General features: G+C 39.3%; 1 protein-coding gene across 1 annotated transcript in view; it reads right to left on the reverse strand.

The window, feature by feature from the left end:
• WDR26 (WD repeat domain 26) overlaps nucleotides 1-18598 on the reverse strand; it is a gene marked incomplete at its 5' end in the record, with an annotated part of 46465 nt that overhangs the window by 18265 nt on the left and 9602 nt on the right. Inside the window, 3 exons of the mRNA XM_004699940.2 lie at nucleotides 4215-4353; nucleotides 13993-14149; nucleotides 15115-15212. Coding sequence (XP_004699997.2) covers nucleotides 4215-4353; nucleotides 13993-14149; nucleotides 15115-15212 — 394 coding nt within the window. The remainder of the gene's footprint in view (nucleotides 1-4214; nucleotides 4354-13992; nucleotides 14150-15114; nucleotides 15213-18598) is intronic.

Raw genomic sequence — 18598 nt, forward strand, 5'->3', positions numbered from 1 at the left:
TTTTTCCCCCTATAGAAATGTCTGAGAAATGGATTTGCTTATTGCAGTTTGTTTTCTTTACTGGGACCTAAGTCCAGGTATTCATATGATTTCTATTCCAAATCTCTACTGTGAGATAAAACTGAATAAACGTTAACTACTTCTGATCCAATACAGGGAAGAGAGCATTTCTATTTCATCAATAATTGTCATACTGGTCACAGTGGCTTGCATAATAAAGTGACTACTAAGTTCTTTCAGGACCAAACTTTCATTCACAGTGGAACTCCTGGTCCACACTAAGATTTGCATCTAAATATGACGACAAAATTCCTTAAGCATGCAACTCAAAAACCAATGATTTATTGACAAAATACAGCCTTATAAATAAAAAGTGGAAAACATGGTATCAATACCGTATATTTGCAAACACTATACTAACAAGCTAACCTGTTTTTCACTTCATGAAATATCATGAAGACTCGGTTTAGTCTGAGGGTTGCTAATGCGAGGAGGACCCCAAAATACTGGAGTTGCACTGGGCGGAGCTGAGCTTTGAGAGTTTGCATTTTTACTGCTAGGTGAGCATCAAGCAACTTGATCTGAGTTTGTGCGCCCAGTGGTGTTCCCTGGGAAGATTCTCTCTGATCGGCGATTTTTTCATAAGAGCAGTTTCACTCAAACCTAGTTTTTTTGTGATGGTCGATTTAAGAAAACAGTGTGTAGCTGTGAAATTGTTTTCTGCTCGAGAAAAGTGCTGCAGAAACTGCTGTGATGTTTAACACAGCTTACAAGGACAGTGCTATGGGAACAACTCAAGTGTACAAGTGATTTTCTCATTTCAAAAAGGGTGAAGTGTCGAATGATGACAAACCTCATTCTGGATGTCTGTCAACTTCCCAAACAGACAAAAAACGTCGACTTGTTAGAGCATTTGGAGTTTGTTCCCCCAGATCAAACTGTGAATCAAGCTTTCTATTTAGAGGTTCTGAAAAGATTGTGTTACAGTGTGTGACAAAAAGGCCTGATGTTGTTGCAGACAGGTGACTGGTTTTGCCATCACAACACGGAACCTGCTCATGCAGCCTTCTCAGTATACCAGTTTTTGGCAAAAGACAGCATGCCTCTCTTGCCCCACACACCTGACTCACCTGACCTTGCTCCGAGACTTCTTTTTGTTTCTACTAAAGCAGAGGGACATGAAAGGACAGCGATGTGACCATGTAGCGGTGACGGAAAAAACGAGGGAGGTGCTGTCAGCCATCCAAACAGAGGAGTTTGAAAAGTGTTTCCAAGAATGAAATTGCAGATTTGACAAATGTGTTAAGTGTAATGGGAAGTACTTTGAAGGTGATTAGGTTGTTTTGTTAAAAAAAAATTTTTTTTTTAAATACTTTGGGAAAAAAAATCCTGTTTTGGGGGGTACCCCCTCATTGTCAATTCATGAGAAACTTACAGGAAACTAAGCACTAGACTAGAATGACCAACTCAGAGCTCGGGTTCTCTCTGTATCCTTTCTCATTTTAAAATGCACACATAAAAACCATGCATTTGAAAAACGCAGTCACATTTTCTCAATTCTTACTGACACAACAAATGCCATCACAACAGTAGAATTAAAACAGTCCCCGAGAACTCACTGAAACACAGCTGTTTACAATCATGACCTTAAAAATCCCCGATATTGTAGACTGGAATGTAAGCATTAACTCTGCATCTCCCAAGCTAATCTGCTCACAAACGCCTGTATATCTAGTACCTCTTAACATTCTGCACACCCGGTGTTCTGGAAACTCTTTCTCAAAGCAAGCACACAAGATCTGCCTTCATCAGACTGCTGTTACTGCTTTCACCTCAGCACTGGGGTGAAGATAATGCTCCCCCAGGCACACTGATGCACTCATGTTTTCTTTCATAGAAGAGCCATTCCTAACATAAATTAAAAAGGGCCATTCCTAGCTAGTTTTGTCTAAACAGTTTTTTGCAGGCCCTTCTCGCTCTCCGGGCCGGCCAGTTCCAGTTGGTCTGTCTCTGTGGAACTCCTGCAGCAGTCATCACCCCATAATGACACTGTATCCTGTGTAACCCGTCTTGCTTCCTGAGCATAAAGGCCTGGCACACAGCAGGTGCTCAGCGAACACTTGCTAACTGAAGGGATTCTTCCACACTGCTGCCAGAAAAACTTCGTGCACCAGTTTCGGAACTATTGCTTTTCTTTTCACAGTTCAATGTGTTGCAAATGAATGCGGAATGAAATCAAAATTCCTTAGATAGTATTCAAAGGCCATGATTTGAAGCAAAAATTTTTTCCAATCTTATTTCCCACTCTTTGCCCTCAGCTCAACCTATTCTCTTATTCTGGAGAAAAGAGAAACGTTAAGTGCACCCCACAGCTGCCACCACTTCCCTTTCTCCACTTGTCTAGCAAAGCTCAAATGGTACCTCCTTCCAGGTGCTCCCACCGGGGAGGCTCCTTTGTGCCTAGCTACAGATCTATCTAGCACAGTGCTTTTGTAAATTGTGTTTTACTTCCCTTTCTGAACTGTACATTCCTTTAGCACAATGGTTCTCAACTTTCCTAATACCATGACCTTTTAATACAGTTCCTCATGTTGTAGTGACCCCTAAACGTAACATTATTATGCTGCTACTTCATCACTGTCATTTTGCTACTGTTATGAATTGAGGGACCCCTGTGAAACAGTCGTTCAACCCCCAAAGGGTCTCAACCCACAGGTTGAGAACCACTTTTAGCAGGAGTTTTCACCAGAGGTCTAGTCTATGAGTAGACTTGGTGGTCCATGAACTTAAAAAGGAAACATACGCATTTCCTTCCATCTCAAATGTAGGTAATTAGCCACAGGAGAAGTTGTGGTATTTGTAACTGTTACCAATAGAAATCTCAAATATTTTAACAGATTAGAGTTGCACGTATTTCCAAATATTACTTATGCTCATCATTAGATCCCAATCCCGCTGTTGTGGGGTCAGTTCTGGTTGATGGAGATTCCCAAGTACAGAAAGAAACACTGCCTGGTCCTGGCCACCCTCACATCTGTTCGTATGCGTGAGCCCACTGCAGCAGCACTATGCCAATCCACCTTGCTGAAGGGCTTCCTCTTTTCCCTACCCTGCTACTGGACCAAGCAAACATTCTCCATTTTTAATGCGGTAATAAAGGAATAACATTACTCCATTGTAATTGTTTTAATAGTATCTTAATAACTACACTGCAATCCAACTGATTTCCTAAGCCATTAATATATATATGACTAGGCTCCTCATGTTTTGCATTTAAAAATATCACTCTGAGAAGGGGGTTGTTTATTTGAGAGATTGCTCAAAAGGTGTAAGGCATACAAAAAAAAGAGTAAAGAACTCTCTTCAAGGCAAAAACAGAACAGAAAACAAGGCAAATATCATCATTCATAGATTATGGCAGGTGAACAACTACTCTAGTCTTTCAAAATGGAGTCTCTTCTGGGGGCTTTCTACTAGGGCTAAATTTAAAAATGTTTACTCTAAATTTTAAAATGTTTACTTACTTCATGGTTTTAGGTGACAATGCCTAAACCATCGCTAACTTGTCTGGAATCATACTGATTTCCACATATCTCTGGGTCACTTGGTTACATGAATACAGACAGTCTGATTCTCAGATAATTTAGAACGTTAGGACTAGAACACAGTACTTTTCATGTATCTCACTGGGGAAAAAACAAGAGAGGGGGACTTGCACACATTCCACAAGTCAATAAAGGACAGGTAACAAAACAGTGATTTCGGTCTAACTGCAATAGAATGAAGGGACATTGGATAAACCTTGTAAATCAAGTATTAATAAAAATACAAATGAGCAGACGGTTAAGGTCAATGGCCTAGGAGTCAAAACATTCTGGATTTGAGTTCTAACTGCCACTTACAAACTAGGAGAGCCTGGGCATTTTTCTGGTATCCCAGTTTCTTCATTTGAAAATATCCTACAGAATTATTCAGAAAATTATAAATACACAGATTTAGCAGAATCACAAGCATTCAATAATTTAAATATTAATATACATATTTAAATAATCCAGGATCAAGATGTGACAAAGATGAAAAAATGCATTTGGAATACTGTGTGTACTTAAAAAAAAATAACAGTAGGTACATATATCTACACATTCTCCCCTACTAAAGAATTAGATTCAAAATTACTTTTTTTGCAATCTAAATACTTATATTGGAGTACATACCGGATCAACTTGCCATATGATAACTGTTGTATCTTTTGATCCTGTTGCTAGTTTAGTGCCATCATTAGAGAATTTACAAAACCACACTTCATTGCAATGCTCTGTAAGGATCTGTTGAGTGTAACACGGAAACTGCCTCCTGAAGCAAAAAAGTCCACAAGTAACTATTCTTTCAAGACAAAAGAATAACAGTGAAAACGACTCAACAACTGATATGAAGTTTCTTTGGAAGATTCTAATTTTTAAACAATAACTTCATATAAATAAAAACGAAAGTCAAGCCTGCATATTTACCTATACAAACTGACTGACATTCAGGTTGCTTTAGAATAATGTTAACATCTCATTTACATAACATCCAGTTAAACTTGCAACTTGGTATAACAAAAAGACAGCTGTAGACAACCAAGACTTTAAATAAGCCCTAAACAGTCAAAAAGTTTTAATGCTCTCTTTGGGCAGTCTTTAATTCCACTGAGCTTTAATTCCCATCTGCACAAGGAGGTTAATAGCTATATAACAGGGCCTTATAAGAATTAGAAAGACATCTAAAAATTCTTAGACTTGAGTAGACATCTAAATGGCGATTCCAGTATCATTGTGGAGGGAGCCAAGAGCAGCACCATATAAGGCGGGGCTGTGAAACCTACGAATGGGAGATAAATGCTGATAGACTTCAGTTCAAATCCTTGCTCAGCTACGTACTAGCTGTAATTCTGGGGAAATGATTTCACCTCTTTAGTTTTCCTAAGAATATTAAAAAATCTGAGTTTTTCCAAGAATAAAATAAAGACAATGCCTTATAAAGTTCTTTATCCCAGTTTAAGACAATGTAGAGCTCATTTGTAGAACAACTCTGTAATGTAGCTAGTGTCGTTGGCAGTTGTGATTAAGGACAGGCAATTCTACAATTACTCACTTTATACGTTATGCAGGAAAACTACTTTAAGGATGGCTAATCTTAACTTTTTATATTCATTCTTTTTCTAATTGCTACAACAGCGCTGCACTACAATGGACTTTCTGTGCTGATGAGCACTTTATTTATACACCTGTGCTGGCCTATGGGGTACAGCCATCAGCAACATGGGGCTAGTGTGCCTGAGGGACTTTTTAAATTTAATATGAATTTTATATCGACATTAAAATTCCATGTGGTTAGCAGATACTGTTATTAGAGAACATAAGAGATATTATTCTCTATTTTATTAAACAAAAAGTCATTTAAACATTAATGGAAAGGACAAACAACAGAAATGTAGATGGAGACAGCAAATGGTATAAAATATGAAAATAATAATAATTTATAATTAATCAAGGGGTCATTAGGGTGGGAGGGTGGAAGAAGGAAAAAGGAGCTGATACCAAAGGTTCAAGTAGAAAGAAAATGTTTTGAAAATGATGATGGCAACATATGGACAAACGTGCTTGATACAATTGATGTATGGATTGGTCTAACAGCTTTAAGATGCCCCAATAAAATGATTTAAAAAAACAAAAATAGAAATTAAGGAAACAAAGACACAGTAATGACTAAATGCTTGGGCTTGGCTTGAAAAGTAGTCTTCCTTATTCTTCCCTAGACAACCTGTAATTGAAAAATACATTGCCAACTCATCCTGAGAGTAATATGTAATTAAATAAATTAGCATTCTTCATCTGGTATATATGGCAACCTCTGAGCAGCTGGCCATTTGGAAATGGCTTTAAACTTTCTGATTGTTAAACTAAGCGTTGCTTTAATATGGAACTATTATTCTACATCTGAACTGAACTTAATGATCACTAGGCTAGCATTCACTAAGCACTTACTAGGTGCCAAATACCAATGCTTTACACATCACAAAATATAACACAAAAGTGCAAACGCATTGCTGTCCAGTTGATTCCAACTCATCGCAAGCCTCTACGAGCAAGGTAGAACTGCTTCACGGAGGCTGTAAATCTCTATGGATCAGACTGCTCATCTTTCTCCTGTACGATGGCAGTGGGTTCAAATCAACAGTCATAACAAAAGTTCCTATTTTCTAAATGACCTTATAAAGTAGTATCATCCCTGTTCTCAAGATGAGGAAAATAGTAGCAAACAGGTAGCAAATAATGTGTCATAAAACTGCTAAGTGAGACAAAATAATAATTTATAAATTATCATGGGTTCATGAAGGAGGGGGGAGCGGAAAGGGAGGGAGAAAAATGAGGAACTGATATCAAGGGCTCACGTAGAAAGCAAATGTTTTGAGAATGATGATGGCAACAAATGTACAAATGTGCTTGACACAATGGATGGATGTATGGATTGTGATTATAGAGTTATACGATCCCCCCAATAAAAGGATTTAAAAAACAAAAAACTGTTAAGTGATTCACCTGGGATCTGAATCTTTATCTGACCCCAGGAGTTTTCTCTCCAAGTATTGTTTAAAAAAAAAAATCACATTTCCCAAGGCACCACTGCATAAAATTCTTATCAATAATTTTAACAGCAGAAGTAGTTATTTTACTGTGGATTTTAACAATCAATAGAGATGCCATTTTCTCATTGAGAAAGGCTTTGTATTTAGGCAGAAAATACATCCTATTTTAAATGGCTAAAGTTAATCATTAATGAAAAACTATTTAAAATTAAAGTAACAAAATGTCCTCAAGGAAGGTCAGATTCAAGGATACAAAGCATCTAGAGCAGTGGTTCTCAACCTTCCTAATGCCACAACCATTTCATACAGGTTCCTCATGTGGTGGTGACCCCAACCATAACATTATTTTTGTTGCTACTTCATAATTGTAATTTTGCTACTGGTATGAATCAGGCGACCCCTGTGAAAGGGTCTCTCAAGCCCTCTAAAGGAGTCATGACCCACAGGTTGAGAACCGCTGTTCTAGTCTATCCCCGATCAGTTGTATCTATCACTACAATGACATTTAAATTGTTTTTATCTTTATTATTAATCTTTTAAAAGATGAATCAATAGTCAACTTATTAAAAAGCTTATTTTTATATTCATACAAGTGACAGTTTATAGATTTATGCTTTTGCTTTCAAACTTAAAATAATGGTGTTAAAAATATAAAGATAAGCATCTTTTCAAGTAAAATTGAATGAAAGGTAGCATTTTTATAAAATGAGTTGCTTTAAAATTACAAGTTTCTACATTATAGTAGTACTTTCCTAAAGAAGCTATCTGGACACATCTTTCCACTGTCGCAGGTGAAAAAAACAAAACACCAACAAAATTATTTTAAGTACATAAAATTGCTTATTGGTCAAATTCAACCAAAAATATGTACACCTTATCTGTGAAAAATATATTATGTATTCCACCTTGGTAAGAGAGCTTCAACACTGATCTATGTGCTTTTTAAATACCCAGAGTTCACTTATCCTTAGCTAATTCTAATTACCTAGTCACCAAAAAGAGTAAGTTGTACGTATCTGAATATGATGTAAATGCTAAGTTCAAATGTCTACAGTCTGCTGTCTGAAAGCAAAGGCATGTATAATGAAAAAAGAGCCAACTTTTCCGCAGACCTCTGGGTAAAGAATGAACTTAACACCAAATTCACTGCCATCAATTTGGTCCTGAACCACAAAGACCCTAAGATGAACACATAATACTAGCAATTAAGTCAAATCAGGTTCTAGTGTCCAGCAATGAAAGGCACAATTTAATCTCAAGAATGTCTATGACCACGGGGAGGAGACGAGCCAGTCAGGGTGCAGTGTAGCAATGATGAAACATCCAACTTTCCTCTAGTTCCTAAATGCTTCCTCCCCCGCACTATCATGATCCCAATTCTACCTTACAAATCCAGCTAGACCAGAGGATGAACACTGGTACATATAGGAACTGGAAACACAGGGAATCCAGGGCGGATAATCCCTTCAGGACCAGTGGTGTGAGTGGCGATACCAGGAGGGTGGAGGCAAGGTTGGGTAGAATGGGGGAACCAATCAGGAATCTACAGATAACCTCTCCTCCCTGGGGGATGAACAGAAAAGTGGGTGAAGGGAAACGTCGGACAGTGTTAAGATATGACAAAATAATTTATAAATTATCAAGGGTTCATGAGGGAGGGAGGAGCGGAGAGGGAGGGGGGGAAATGAGGACCTGATGCCAGGGGCTTGCATGGAGAGCAAATGTTTTGAGAATGATGAGGGCAATAAATGTACAAATGTGCTCTACACAATTGATGTATGTATGGATTGTGATAAGAGTTGTATGAGCCCCCAATAAAATGTTTTTTTAAAAAAAGCAGAACTAGGCAGCAATTATAAAATAGGTAGGTAAATTGAATGGACAAATAAAAAGATTTCCTTAGAAGTAATTAAGTATCTTATATATTGAAATACTTTCAATCTGTTAAAATCTAAACCATCACATATTATATAAATCACAATAAAATCCTTGCTTGTTGGAAAAAAAAAAAAAAAAAGACCGTCTGTGACATGGTGTCTGATTAGCTCCCTTCCTAGTGTCTTTAAACCTGCCTCCACAGTGAGAAACCAAGTCAAGACTGATGATGAGCTTCCTGACTAGGGGAAACAAGGGGAGAGGGGAGGCTTTCACTGAAACAGGGAAGTCAATTAGAAAAGCAGACTTTGCAGCAATAGGTGAGAGAGAGGGTGTACGGTGACTGTGCTAAGTTTATAGTACTTGAGCAACATCTAAGTTGTTCTATTAAGGCTCAACTTGGGAAATAAACCCTACAGCTCTCGTCCACGCTTAAGTCATAATAACCAAGAGAGTATAAAACCTAAGGAGTATGATTAGGGAAGAAACATTCACTCTGAAATACATATTAAAGCAGCAGGTTCAGGGGTTGCCCGATTCATAACAGTAGCAACATTACAGTTATGAAGTACCAACGAAAACAATTTCATGGTCAAGCAACAAAGCCCACATGGAAGCAGCACACCAGCCTATGCGATCACGAGGTGTCGAAGGGATCAGGTATAAGACATCATCAGAACAAAAAATCTTACCATAGTGAATGATGGAGGGAGTGCGGAGTGGAGACCCAAAGCCCATGAGTAGGCCACTGGAGAGCCCCTTGCAGAGGGGTCTCGGGAAGGAGATGAGCCAGTCAGGGTGCGATGTAACAACCATGAAAAATACAACTTTCCTCTAGTTCCTAAATGTTTCCTCCCCGGTCCCACTACCATGACTAGAATTCTACCCTGCAAGTCTGGCTAGACCAGAGGATGTACAATGGTACAGATAGGAACTGAAAATACAGGGAATCCAGGGTGGATGAGCCCTACAGGAACAGTGGTGTGAGTGGCGAAACAGGGAGGGTAGAGGGAGAGTGGGTAGGAAAGAGGGAACCGATTACAAGGAACTATATGTGACCTCCTCCCTCGGGGACGGACAACAGAAAAGTGGGTGAAGGGAGACGTCGGACAGGGCAAGATATGACAAAATACCCATTTATAAACTATCAAGGGCTCTTGAGGGAGGGGGGAGCGGGGAGGGAGGGGAAAAATGAGGACCTAATACCGGGGGTTTAAGTGGAGAGAAAATGTTTTGAGAATGAAGTACAAATGCGCTTTACACAAGTGATGTGTGTATGGATTGTGCTAAGAGTTGTATGAGCCCCTAATAAAATGATTTAAAAAAAAGAAAAAGAAAACAATTTCATGGTTGGGGGGGTCACCACAACATGAGGAACTGCATTAAAGGCTCGCAGCATTAGGAAGGTTGAGAACCACTGTATTAAAAGTGTCAAGCAAAAAGGAAACTAAGGAATGGCTAAGAGTGGACCAAAAATCAGGACTACTTTAGAAGTCAAAGAAAGCTGAAGCCAGAGTAGTCAAATGTTCTTTAAAAAACAAATAAAAAGCCAAAACACAGGCTGGATAATGCAGTAGTTTAATAAAGAAGCTGCTTCTCACCAACACCAGCAACCTTTCGTTGCTGCGTTACCTGCACAAACCCCACCATGATAAAAACTAGAAGGGGCGAAATCAGGACCTCACTAGAGATTACGAATCCTCACTAGGCATTTCCGTCAAGGCGGCTCCGAAAGGAAGGGCGAACAGAGTGCTAACTAGGAAAGGCGCAGTCATGACAGGCTTTTTTTTTTTTTTTTTTAGATTAGAGAAGACTTTCCAATCAATGGTTATTTCTGAAGAAAAACTGCGCTTTCACACCTATGTGAAACTCAGGATGCTTTCCTACACAGGCTGAAAGGAGCCTGTCCTCAATCAGAAAAGTGGAAAAAGTTGGATGACGTATTTTCCATCTTTTAGTTTCATAGGTACTAGTATAGAAGTTATGGGAGGGGAAAAATGAGGACCTAATACGGGGGGGCTTAAGTGGAGAGCAAATGTTTTGAGAATGATAAGGGCAATGAATGTACAAATGTGCCTTACACAATTGATGCATGTATGGATTTTGATAAGAGTTGTATGAGCCCCTAATAAAGTGATTTAAAAAAAAAGAAGCTAGAGCATTGAGAAAAAAATGTAGGTTATAATCCCCAAGATTTCCAAGGAGGAAGGCAACCTCATTTACCTACTAAGAGCTCTTATACCATAATTAATATTTCATTATCACCTTCCAGTGTTCTGTCAACAATAAATTTATAAACAATAATTTGGGCTCACAACTAATTTAATGGTAACATTGTTTTCAAACTTTCTTAAGGAGTCTTTTAAAATACGGGTTTTAATCTTTTATTTCTACCTCTGTTCAATTTAAACGTTAAGATTAAAGACCTCACAAGCAAGAGGTAGGGACAGTGTTCAAGAACAGAAGGAGTGAAAGATCAAGAGGTCACACATGGGAAAAGAGGACAAGGAAGGGGCTATTTTTTTGGAAGGGACTATTTTTTAACATGGACAATTTTCACTAAACAATAATCACTCAGATCATTTAAGGCTGGGTAAGTCTAAACAATTATTATCATTCATTTCTTCTTTTGTTTGCAATTGGGAAGGATGAGCTGAGAACATTGATTTATGCACATTTAAAAATTTAAAGCACAGTGTAAATGTACATGCACATATAGCTGATTTTTACAGTGACTCAGAAGTTGTTCGTTTCTGCAAAGTCCTCACATTTACATATTTTGTACTTCCTACTCATGTTTTCATTAGTTCTTCAATGATCTTTGGTGAAAGAAATTAAGCATGTCTAGTATAGCTGTTCCTCTTTGAGTTTAGCTCACCAGATCCAAATAATTTCCTTCCTGCAGTTTGAACGATTTCACAATGTTTTCCAGTACATTAGATATTAAAGTTTGGAGCAGGGAACCAGTAGAGCAGTTTGAGGGGCTGGTCACAATTCCAACTATGTGGACACCTGCCCCACGCGCAAGAAAAATTTACTTCAGAGGACAACACTGAAGCTACAGCTCAGGGAGAGGGACATGTCTGATCAGAACACACGGGAGCAAATGAAGTAGGAGGGAGAGAGAGTGGAGCACATCCTGGCCTATCAAGCCCTGAGGATGATATTCCTGCTCAGAGCAGCCAAAGCACATAAAAGCCCCAAATGCCGGCCCCACTATGAGACACGATGTCCTTTACTGACCCATAGCGCTATGGGGGAATACAGGAATTGTGCCCAATCTGACCCCACCACACTAAGGCAAAACACTAAGGGTGTGCAACAGAACCGCAAGAGCAGCAAGGAAGCCCTGAGGGAATACCAAAAATAGACTTTGAGGCCAGGACATGACACCTCATCATATTCCACTGGAAAACACTCCTAAAGGTCAACAAACAGACCTTGAACTGTTTACAGGCTTTTCCATTTTTTTTGGTCGTTGGTTTGTTTTGTTGATGCTTTGTTTTTTGTGCATATTATTATCTCTGCAGGTCTATCTATATAAGATAGGTGGGCTAAGCAATCTGGAGGAGAAAACAGGACTGATGGTTCTGGGGGGACATGGGAGAAGGGGATGTGGGGAAAAGGAAGTGCTGTTAATTCCAGGGACAAGGGAACAACAAGTGATCCAAATCAGTGGCAAGGAATGTGTAGGACGCCCGGTAGGGCCGGATCAACGGTAATGTAACCAAGAGGAATTACTGAAACCCAAATGAAGGCTGAGCATGATAGTGGGACAAGAGGAAAGTAAAAGGAAATAGAGGAAAGAACTAGGAGGCAAAGGGCATTTATAGAGGTCTAAATATAGGCATGTACATATGTAAATATATATATGGTGATGGGGAATATATAATGTGCATATATTATATGCACTCAAGTACCCCCTCAATGCAAGAATACTTTGTTCTATTAAACTGGCATTCCATGATGCTCACCTCCCCCAACACGATAGCTGAAGACAAAGCAGGTGCAAAAGCAAATGTGGTGAAGAAAGCTGATGGTGCCCGGCTATCAAGATATAGCGTCTGGATCTTAAAGGCTTTAAGATAAACAAGCGACCACCTAGCCGAGAAGCAACAAAGCCCACATGGAAGAAGCACACCAGCCTGTGTGACCACAAGGTGTCGATGGGATTGGGCACCAGGCATCAAAGAACAAAAAAATCTTATCATTGCGAATGAGGAGGAGTGCAGAGTGTAGACCCAAAGCCCATCTGTAGGCAACTGGACATCCCCTTACAGAAGGGTCGTGGGGAGGAGAAGAGCCAGTCAGGGTGCAGTATAACAATGAAATATACAACTTTCCTCTAGTTTTTTAATGCTTCCTCCCCACCACAATCATGATCCCAAATCTACCTTACAAATCCAGCTACACCAGAAGATGTATACTAGTACAGATAGGAAGTGGAAACACAGGAAATCCAGGACAGATGAACCCTTCAGGATCAGTGGTGAGAGTGATGATATCGGGAGGGTGTAGGGAAGGTGGGGTAGAAAAGGGGAACCGATCACATGGATCTACATATAACCTCCCTCCCTGGGGAACAGATGACAGAAAAGTGGGTGAAGGAGACATCGTACAGTGTAAGACGTACTAAAATAATAATAATTTATAAATTATCAAGGGTTCGTGAGGGACGGAGGCTGGGGAGGAAGGGGAAAAATGAGGAGCTGATACCCAGGGCTCAAGCAGAAAGCAAATGTTTTGAGAATGATGTTGGCAACAAATGTACAAATGTGTTTGACATAATGGATGGATTGTGATAAGAGTTGTATGAGCCCCCAATAAAATGATTTAAAAAAAATTAAAGCTTGGCTTTAATTTTGGAGATAATTTTTACAACAGCAAGGCCATTTGTCCTCAAAAGACTTCAGCATCAAAGCAGAAGCTTGAATTTATGCAAGTTAAATTCTGTATATGGGTAGATTAATGATATTATATCTATGTAAAAACTGGAAAAGTACTAACTGTAATTCTAAGCATTTTAGTCTGTCCCATTTTCTAATAAAAAGTAAAATTTTCACTATGGGAAAAGTTTTTCTACATTCTTTATAAGTAGACAACAATGTGGGCCACACTGAAATAGCCAGTGTCCAGAGGAAGAATCACTAAGTGGCCCCTAGCCTTATAAGGGCAGTAGGCACTTGGATCACTTCCTAGTCTTTCAGAAAATTGTTTAATACAGAAAAGGAAATAACCACACCCACAGACAAGCATTACAGCTTCAGTTCTCTAAGTATGCCACTAAACACACACACACACACACACACACACACTCCCCTGAGTTTTCAACACCAGTTCTACTTTTACTTGTGAATAAACAGTAATCATATGTGAATTACTTTATAGCTACAGGATAGTCTAAAGTAAAAGAAAATATTTCAATGAAGGTGATAACCAAGTCTGTGAAGTGTTAGCCTAATTCAGAGTATAATACGTTTTCCTCTTACCTACTGCAAACATGATCTATAAGCAGAGACACCGAATCTAGGTTATTATCAAGTTTGGTATTGTGATATAGGCACCGATCCCTTTGTAGTTCTACAGCCTGCCGCAGAAGAGTCTGTAAACGCCGTGGGGGAAGCATCACTGATGGTGGTAAATAGGCTTTAATAAAAGATATTTAAAAAAAGAAATTAATAAAACAAACAGTCGTGCAATTTTTTATATAATACATTTGCTCATCTTCTCCCCGCAAATACCTCTCTCTCAATGACTTTGTGTCCCTTATATATAACACTCGATCTTTGGGAGTATTTGCCAGCAGTTTCAATATGCTATCAGAAGGGGATCTACTCAGATAAGAGCTTTACTGTGTGTGTGTTCCTGCGGCTTTTCTTAAATTAAAAAAGAAAAAGGATCTACAGAAGAATATACCAAAGGCAGACTAAATATTACTAAAAGCATAAGAAAAAAGCCCCTACATGATGAAGAGCAAGCCCAAATGCTGTCATAGTTCTAATTGTAGGCTTCATCAAATTGCTCCTGCTGCCAAGGATTCTACAGAAGTTCTGGGAAGAACTGATATTTTCTTATCAACCCTAATCTAGTCTTATACCTCTCCAACCATCTGGTTTTCTGATTCTTAAGAATTCCAATTCCAGCTCACCATTAAAATGATAGAATTTGGCCAGAGAACGAAAGAAGGCCCTTTACATAACGATGTGGCAAAATGAAACCCCTGCTCTGGTTTGGATGTTACCTAATATATTTGGGGGAAAAACAAAACTCACCAAATAAGACAAAACAAAAATGATGATTTACTGTGGCAATCCACAAAATATATTTTTAAAACTGTGGCTTAAAGTTGTAGTTTACATATATATATAACTAGTTCTTAACTGTTATACTTTCCTCCCTGCCAGAAATAAAATCTTATGAGGACACTACTGCCCAACACATATGAAAGGGATACTGCTGTGTTAGCAGAAAGCCCAATCACACACATCTGAGACTCCATGACAAAGTTTCCCTTTTCCTATTAAACAAAACCCAATGAAATTGTGTCTGAAAATGAGTTTTACTAGCTGACTTACAATGTTTACACAGAAAATCAGAATGCAGACACTTACTCTGAAGTTTGTCCAACAGTTTGGATCTCGAAGCTGTCCCTTTGCCTTCCCATTCTGCTTTTGCACGTAGGTCTTCTGCATGGCTACACATCAGATACCTATAATTGTGTCACACAAAGAAATAGATAAACCCTTTCTGGAGGACAAATATATTTGATAAATATTAGAACTCTAGTTCTTACTAAGAAACAACAGAACAAGGGGAAATCTCTATAATGGACCCAACTCATAGCACCTGGATATAATTACTAAAGTACAATATAGCAATTAGAGCAAACATATATGACTATGCTTTTAATGACATATATCACTCCGGCTTTCATTGTGTGCCAAACTCTGTTCTCATCATTCAACATAAATTACTCCATTTGATCTTAATCATTTATGAGATAAGCCCCATTATTCTACTTTTATGTACTATCTGAAATGATGGCAAAGAGAATCTGAATAACTTTCCAATAGCTAAGAGGCAAAGTGGAGATATGAAATTAAGCATTTTAGTTCCATACCTGCCTTAAGCATTATGCTACTAAAGTGATTCTCCGTATTAAAACAAAAATGACTGGAAAAGAATCCTCCAAAGATATTTATACTAATTCAACAAAATATTTAAGCTCCACAAAAACAACATACTGCAGGAGTTTATCATAAGTATCACTCACGAAATAATCTAATTGGAAAATCATCCTGTGAAACATACTGAGACTTGGTACTCAAAATATACGACTTGTTTTATTACTAGATGGACTGATGAAACATCACCTCTACAATCCGCAGATGTTGGAAAGTAAATAAAGACTCCCTGGTAGAAGGGTGGCCCTCATTTGGTTCTGGTACTCCTTACAAGAACTGACTTCAATGCAAAGCAGTGCAGGTATTATTCAAGCAAGGAAATGAAGACCGGGCAAACCATTCTCCTATATTTTGTCTCTTTAAGAGTTAGGCTAAGACAAATCCATTTTTCACTTGTAAAAATAAATTTAAATAGAGCAGTGAGGATTAAATAAATGAGTTATGTGAATTACTTGATCCAGTACTTGGTACACAGGTAGCACTCAATTAGAATGCAAAGAAATCACTTTTTCCTTAAAGAAAAATAAAAAAAAACTATACCAGGCATATTTCAGTCTAATAGCAGCTTACCCAGCAACAAAATGGCTTGTTCTCTTGTACAAAAATAGTCCCTTAGCTGATGAATATAATTTACTTAAAAGACTTTGAGTAGTTAGACTCACAACTCCCTATAAAAGTTGGATATGTCCTGGGGCGAGGACCAGGTAGGATGGTAAGGGCCAGACCAAATCCAGGGATATATATGGTAGACAACTAAAAAGGAGGTGAGGAAAGGAAAAAAAAAAGAAATGGGTAGCAGGGGAACAGGCACTAACCCACACAAGGGGAGGGTATTGTTTATATCTCCACAGGGAAAGAGGGACCAGACTTCAACCTGCCCCCCCCCCCCAGAAGATTTTATTTCAGAGGACTGAAGCTGCAGCTCAGGGAGAGGGACATGTCTGATCAGAGCACACAGAAGCAAAAGAAGGGGGAGGAAGAGAGTGGAGCACATCCTGGCCCACACCAAGCCTTGACAACGAGATTCCTGCTCAGAGCAGCCAATCCACAGAGAAGACCATATGGCCGGCCCCACTATGAGACACGACATCCCACACTGACCCATAGTCCTACAGGGGACAACACTGGAGACACGGTGTGGGAATTCTGCCCGATCTGACTCCAACACACCGAGGCAAAACACTAAGGGAGTGAAACAGAACAGCAAGGGGAACAGAGCAATGAAGTCCCAGGGAATACCAAAAAGAGACTTTGGGGCCAGGGCTTAGCACCCCATCAGACTTGAGCAGAAAACACTCCTAAAGGCCAACAAACAGTCTTGAACTAACAAACTTTTATTTTTTATTGTTGTTGTGTTTTGTCTTTGTCATTGGCTTTTTGTTGTTTTGTTTTCTCTTGTTGCTTGATTTTGCTCTGTCTTGTTTTTGTGCATGTTATTAACTCCACAGGTCTGTCTAAATAAGATAGGCTGGATGAACAATCAGAAGGAGAAAACAATGGGACTGACAGTTCTGGGGGGATACGGGAGAGGGGGAGGTGGGAGGGAAAGGAAGTGGTGTTTAACAAACCCAGGGACAAGGGAACAACAAGTGATCCAAATTGGTGGTGAGGCGGGTGTGGGAGGCCTGGTAGGGCGTGATCAAGGGTAAGGTGGCCGAGAGGAATTACTGAAACCCAAATGAAGGCTGAGCATGATAGTGGGACAAGAGGAAGGTAAAGGGAAATAAAGAGCTAGGAGGCAAAGGGCATTTATAGAGGTCTAAATTAAAGCATGTATATAAGTAAATATATTTATATACGACGATGGGGAAATAAGAGATTTATGTGCATATATCTATAGGTTTAGTATTAATGTAGCAGATGGACATTGGGCCTCCACTCAAGTACTCCCTCAATACAAGAATACTTTGTTCTATTAAACTGGCATTCCATGATGTTCACCTTCCCGACACCATCGCTAAGACAAATCAGGTGCATAAGCAAATGTGGTAAAGAAAGCCAATGGTGCCTGGCTATCAAAAGATATAGCATCTGGGGTCTTAAAGGTTTGAAGGTAAATAAGTGTCCATCTAGCTCAGAAGCAACAAAGCCCACATGGAAGAAGTACACTAGCCTGTGTGATTACGAGGTGTCGAAGGTGTCGAAGGGATCAGTTATCAGAGAACAAACAATCCTATCATTGTGAATGAGGGGGAGTGTGGAGTGGGGACCCAAAGCCTATCTGCAGGCAACTGGACATCCCCTTACAGAAGGGTCATGGGGAGACTAGCCAGTCAGGGTGCCGTATAGCAATGATGAAACATACAACTTTCCTCTAGTTCCTAAATGCTTCCCCACCCCCACCCCCCACTATCATGATCCCAATTCTACCTTACAAATCAGGCTAGACCAGAGGATGTGCACTGGTACAGATAGGAACTGGAAACACAGGGAATCCAGGACGGATGATCTTCATGACTAGTGGTGAGAGTGGCAATACCGGGTGGGTGGACGGAAGGTGGGGTAGCGTGGGGGAACTGATTACAAGGATCTACATATAACCTCCTCCCTGGGGGACGGTCAACAGAAAAGTGGGTGAAGGGAGATGTCGGCCAGTGTTAAGATATGACAAAATAATTTATAAATTATCAAGGGTTCATGAGGGAGGTGGGGAAAATGAGAAGCTGATGCCAGGGGCTTATGTGAAGAGCCAATGTTTTGAGAATGATGAGGGTAACGAATGTACAAATGTGCTTTATACAATTGATGTACATATGGATTGTGTTAAGAGTTGTATGAGCCCCCAACAAAATGATAAAAAAGATTACCTAGATCAAACTATATCCTGAGCATTTCTGAACCTGAATTATGTTATTTTCCTAATAAACCCCATAACTGTGAGTCTAATGAGGATTAAAAAAAAAAAGTTGGA

The sequence above is a fragment of the Echinops telfairi genome, unplaced genomic scaffold (assembly GCF_000313985.2).
Source record: "Echinops telfairi isolate 266 unplaced genomic scaffold, ASM31398v2 ScPeMD7_7424;HRSCAF=8462, whole genome shotgun sequence".
NCBI lineage: Eukaryota > Metazoa > Chordata > Mammalia > Afrosoricida > Tenrecidae > Echinops > Echinops telfairi.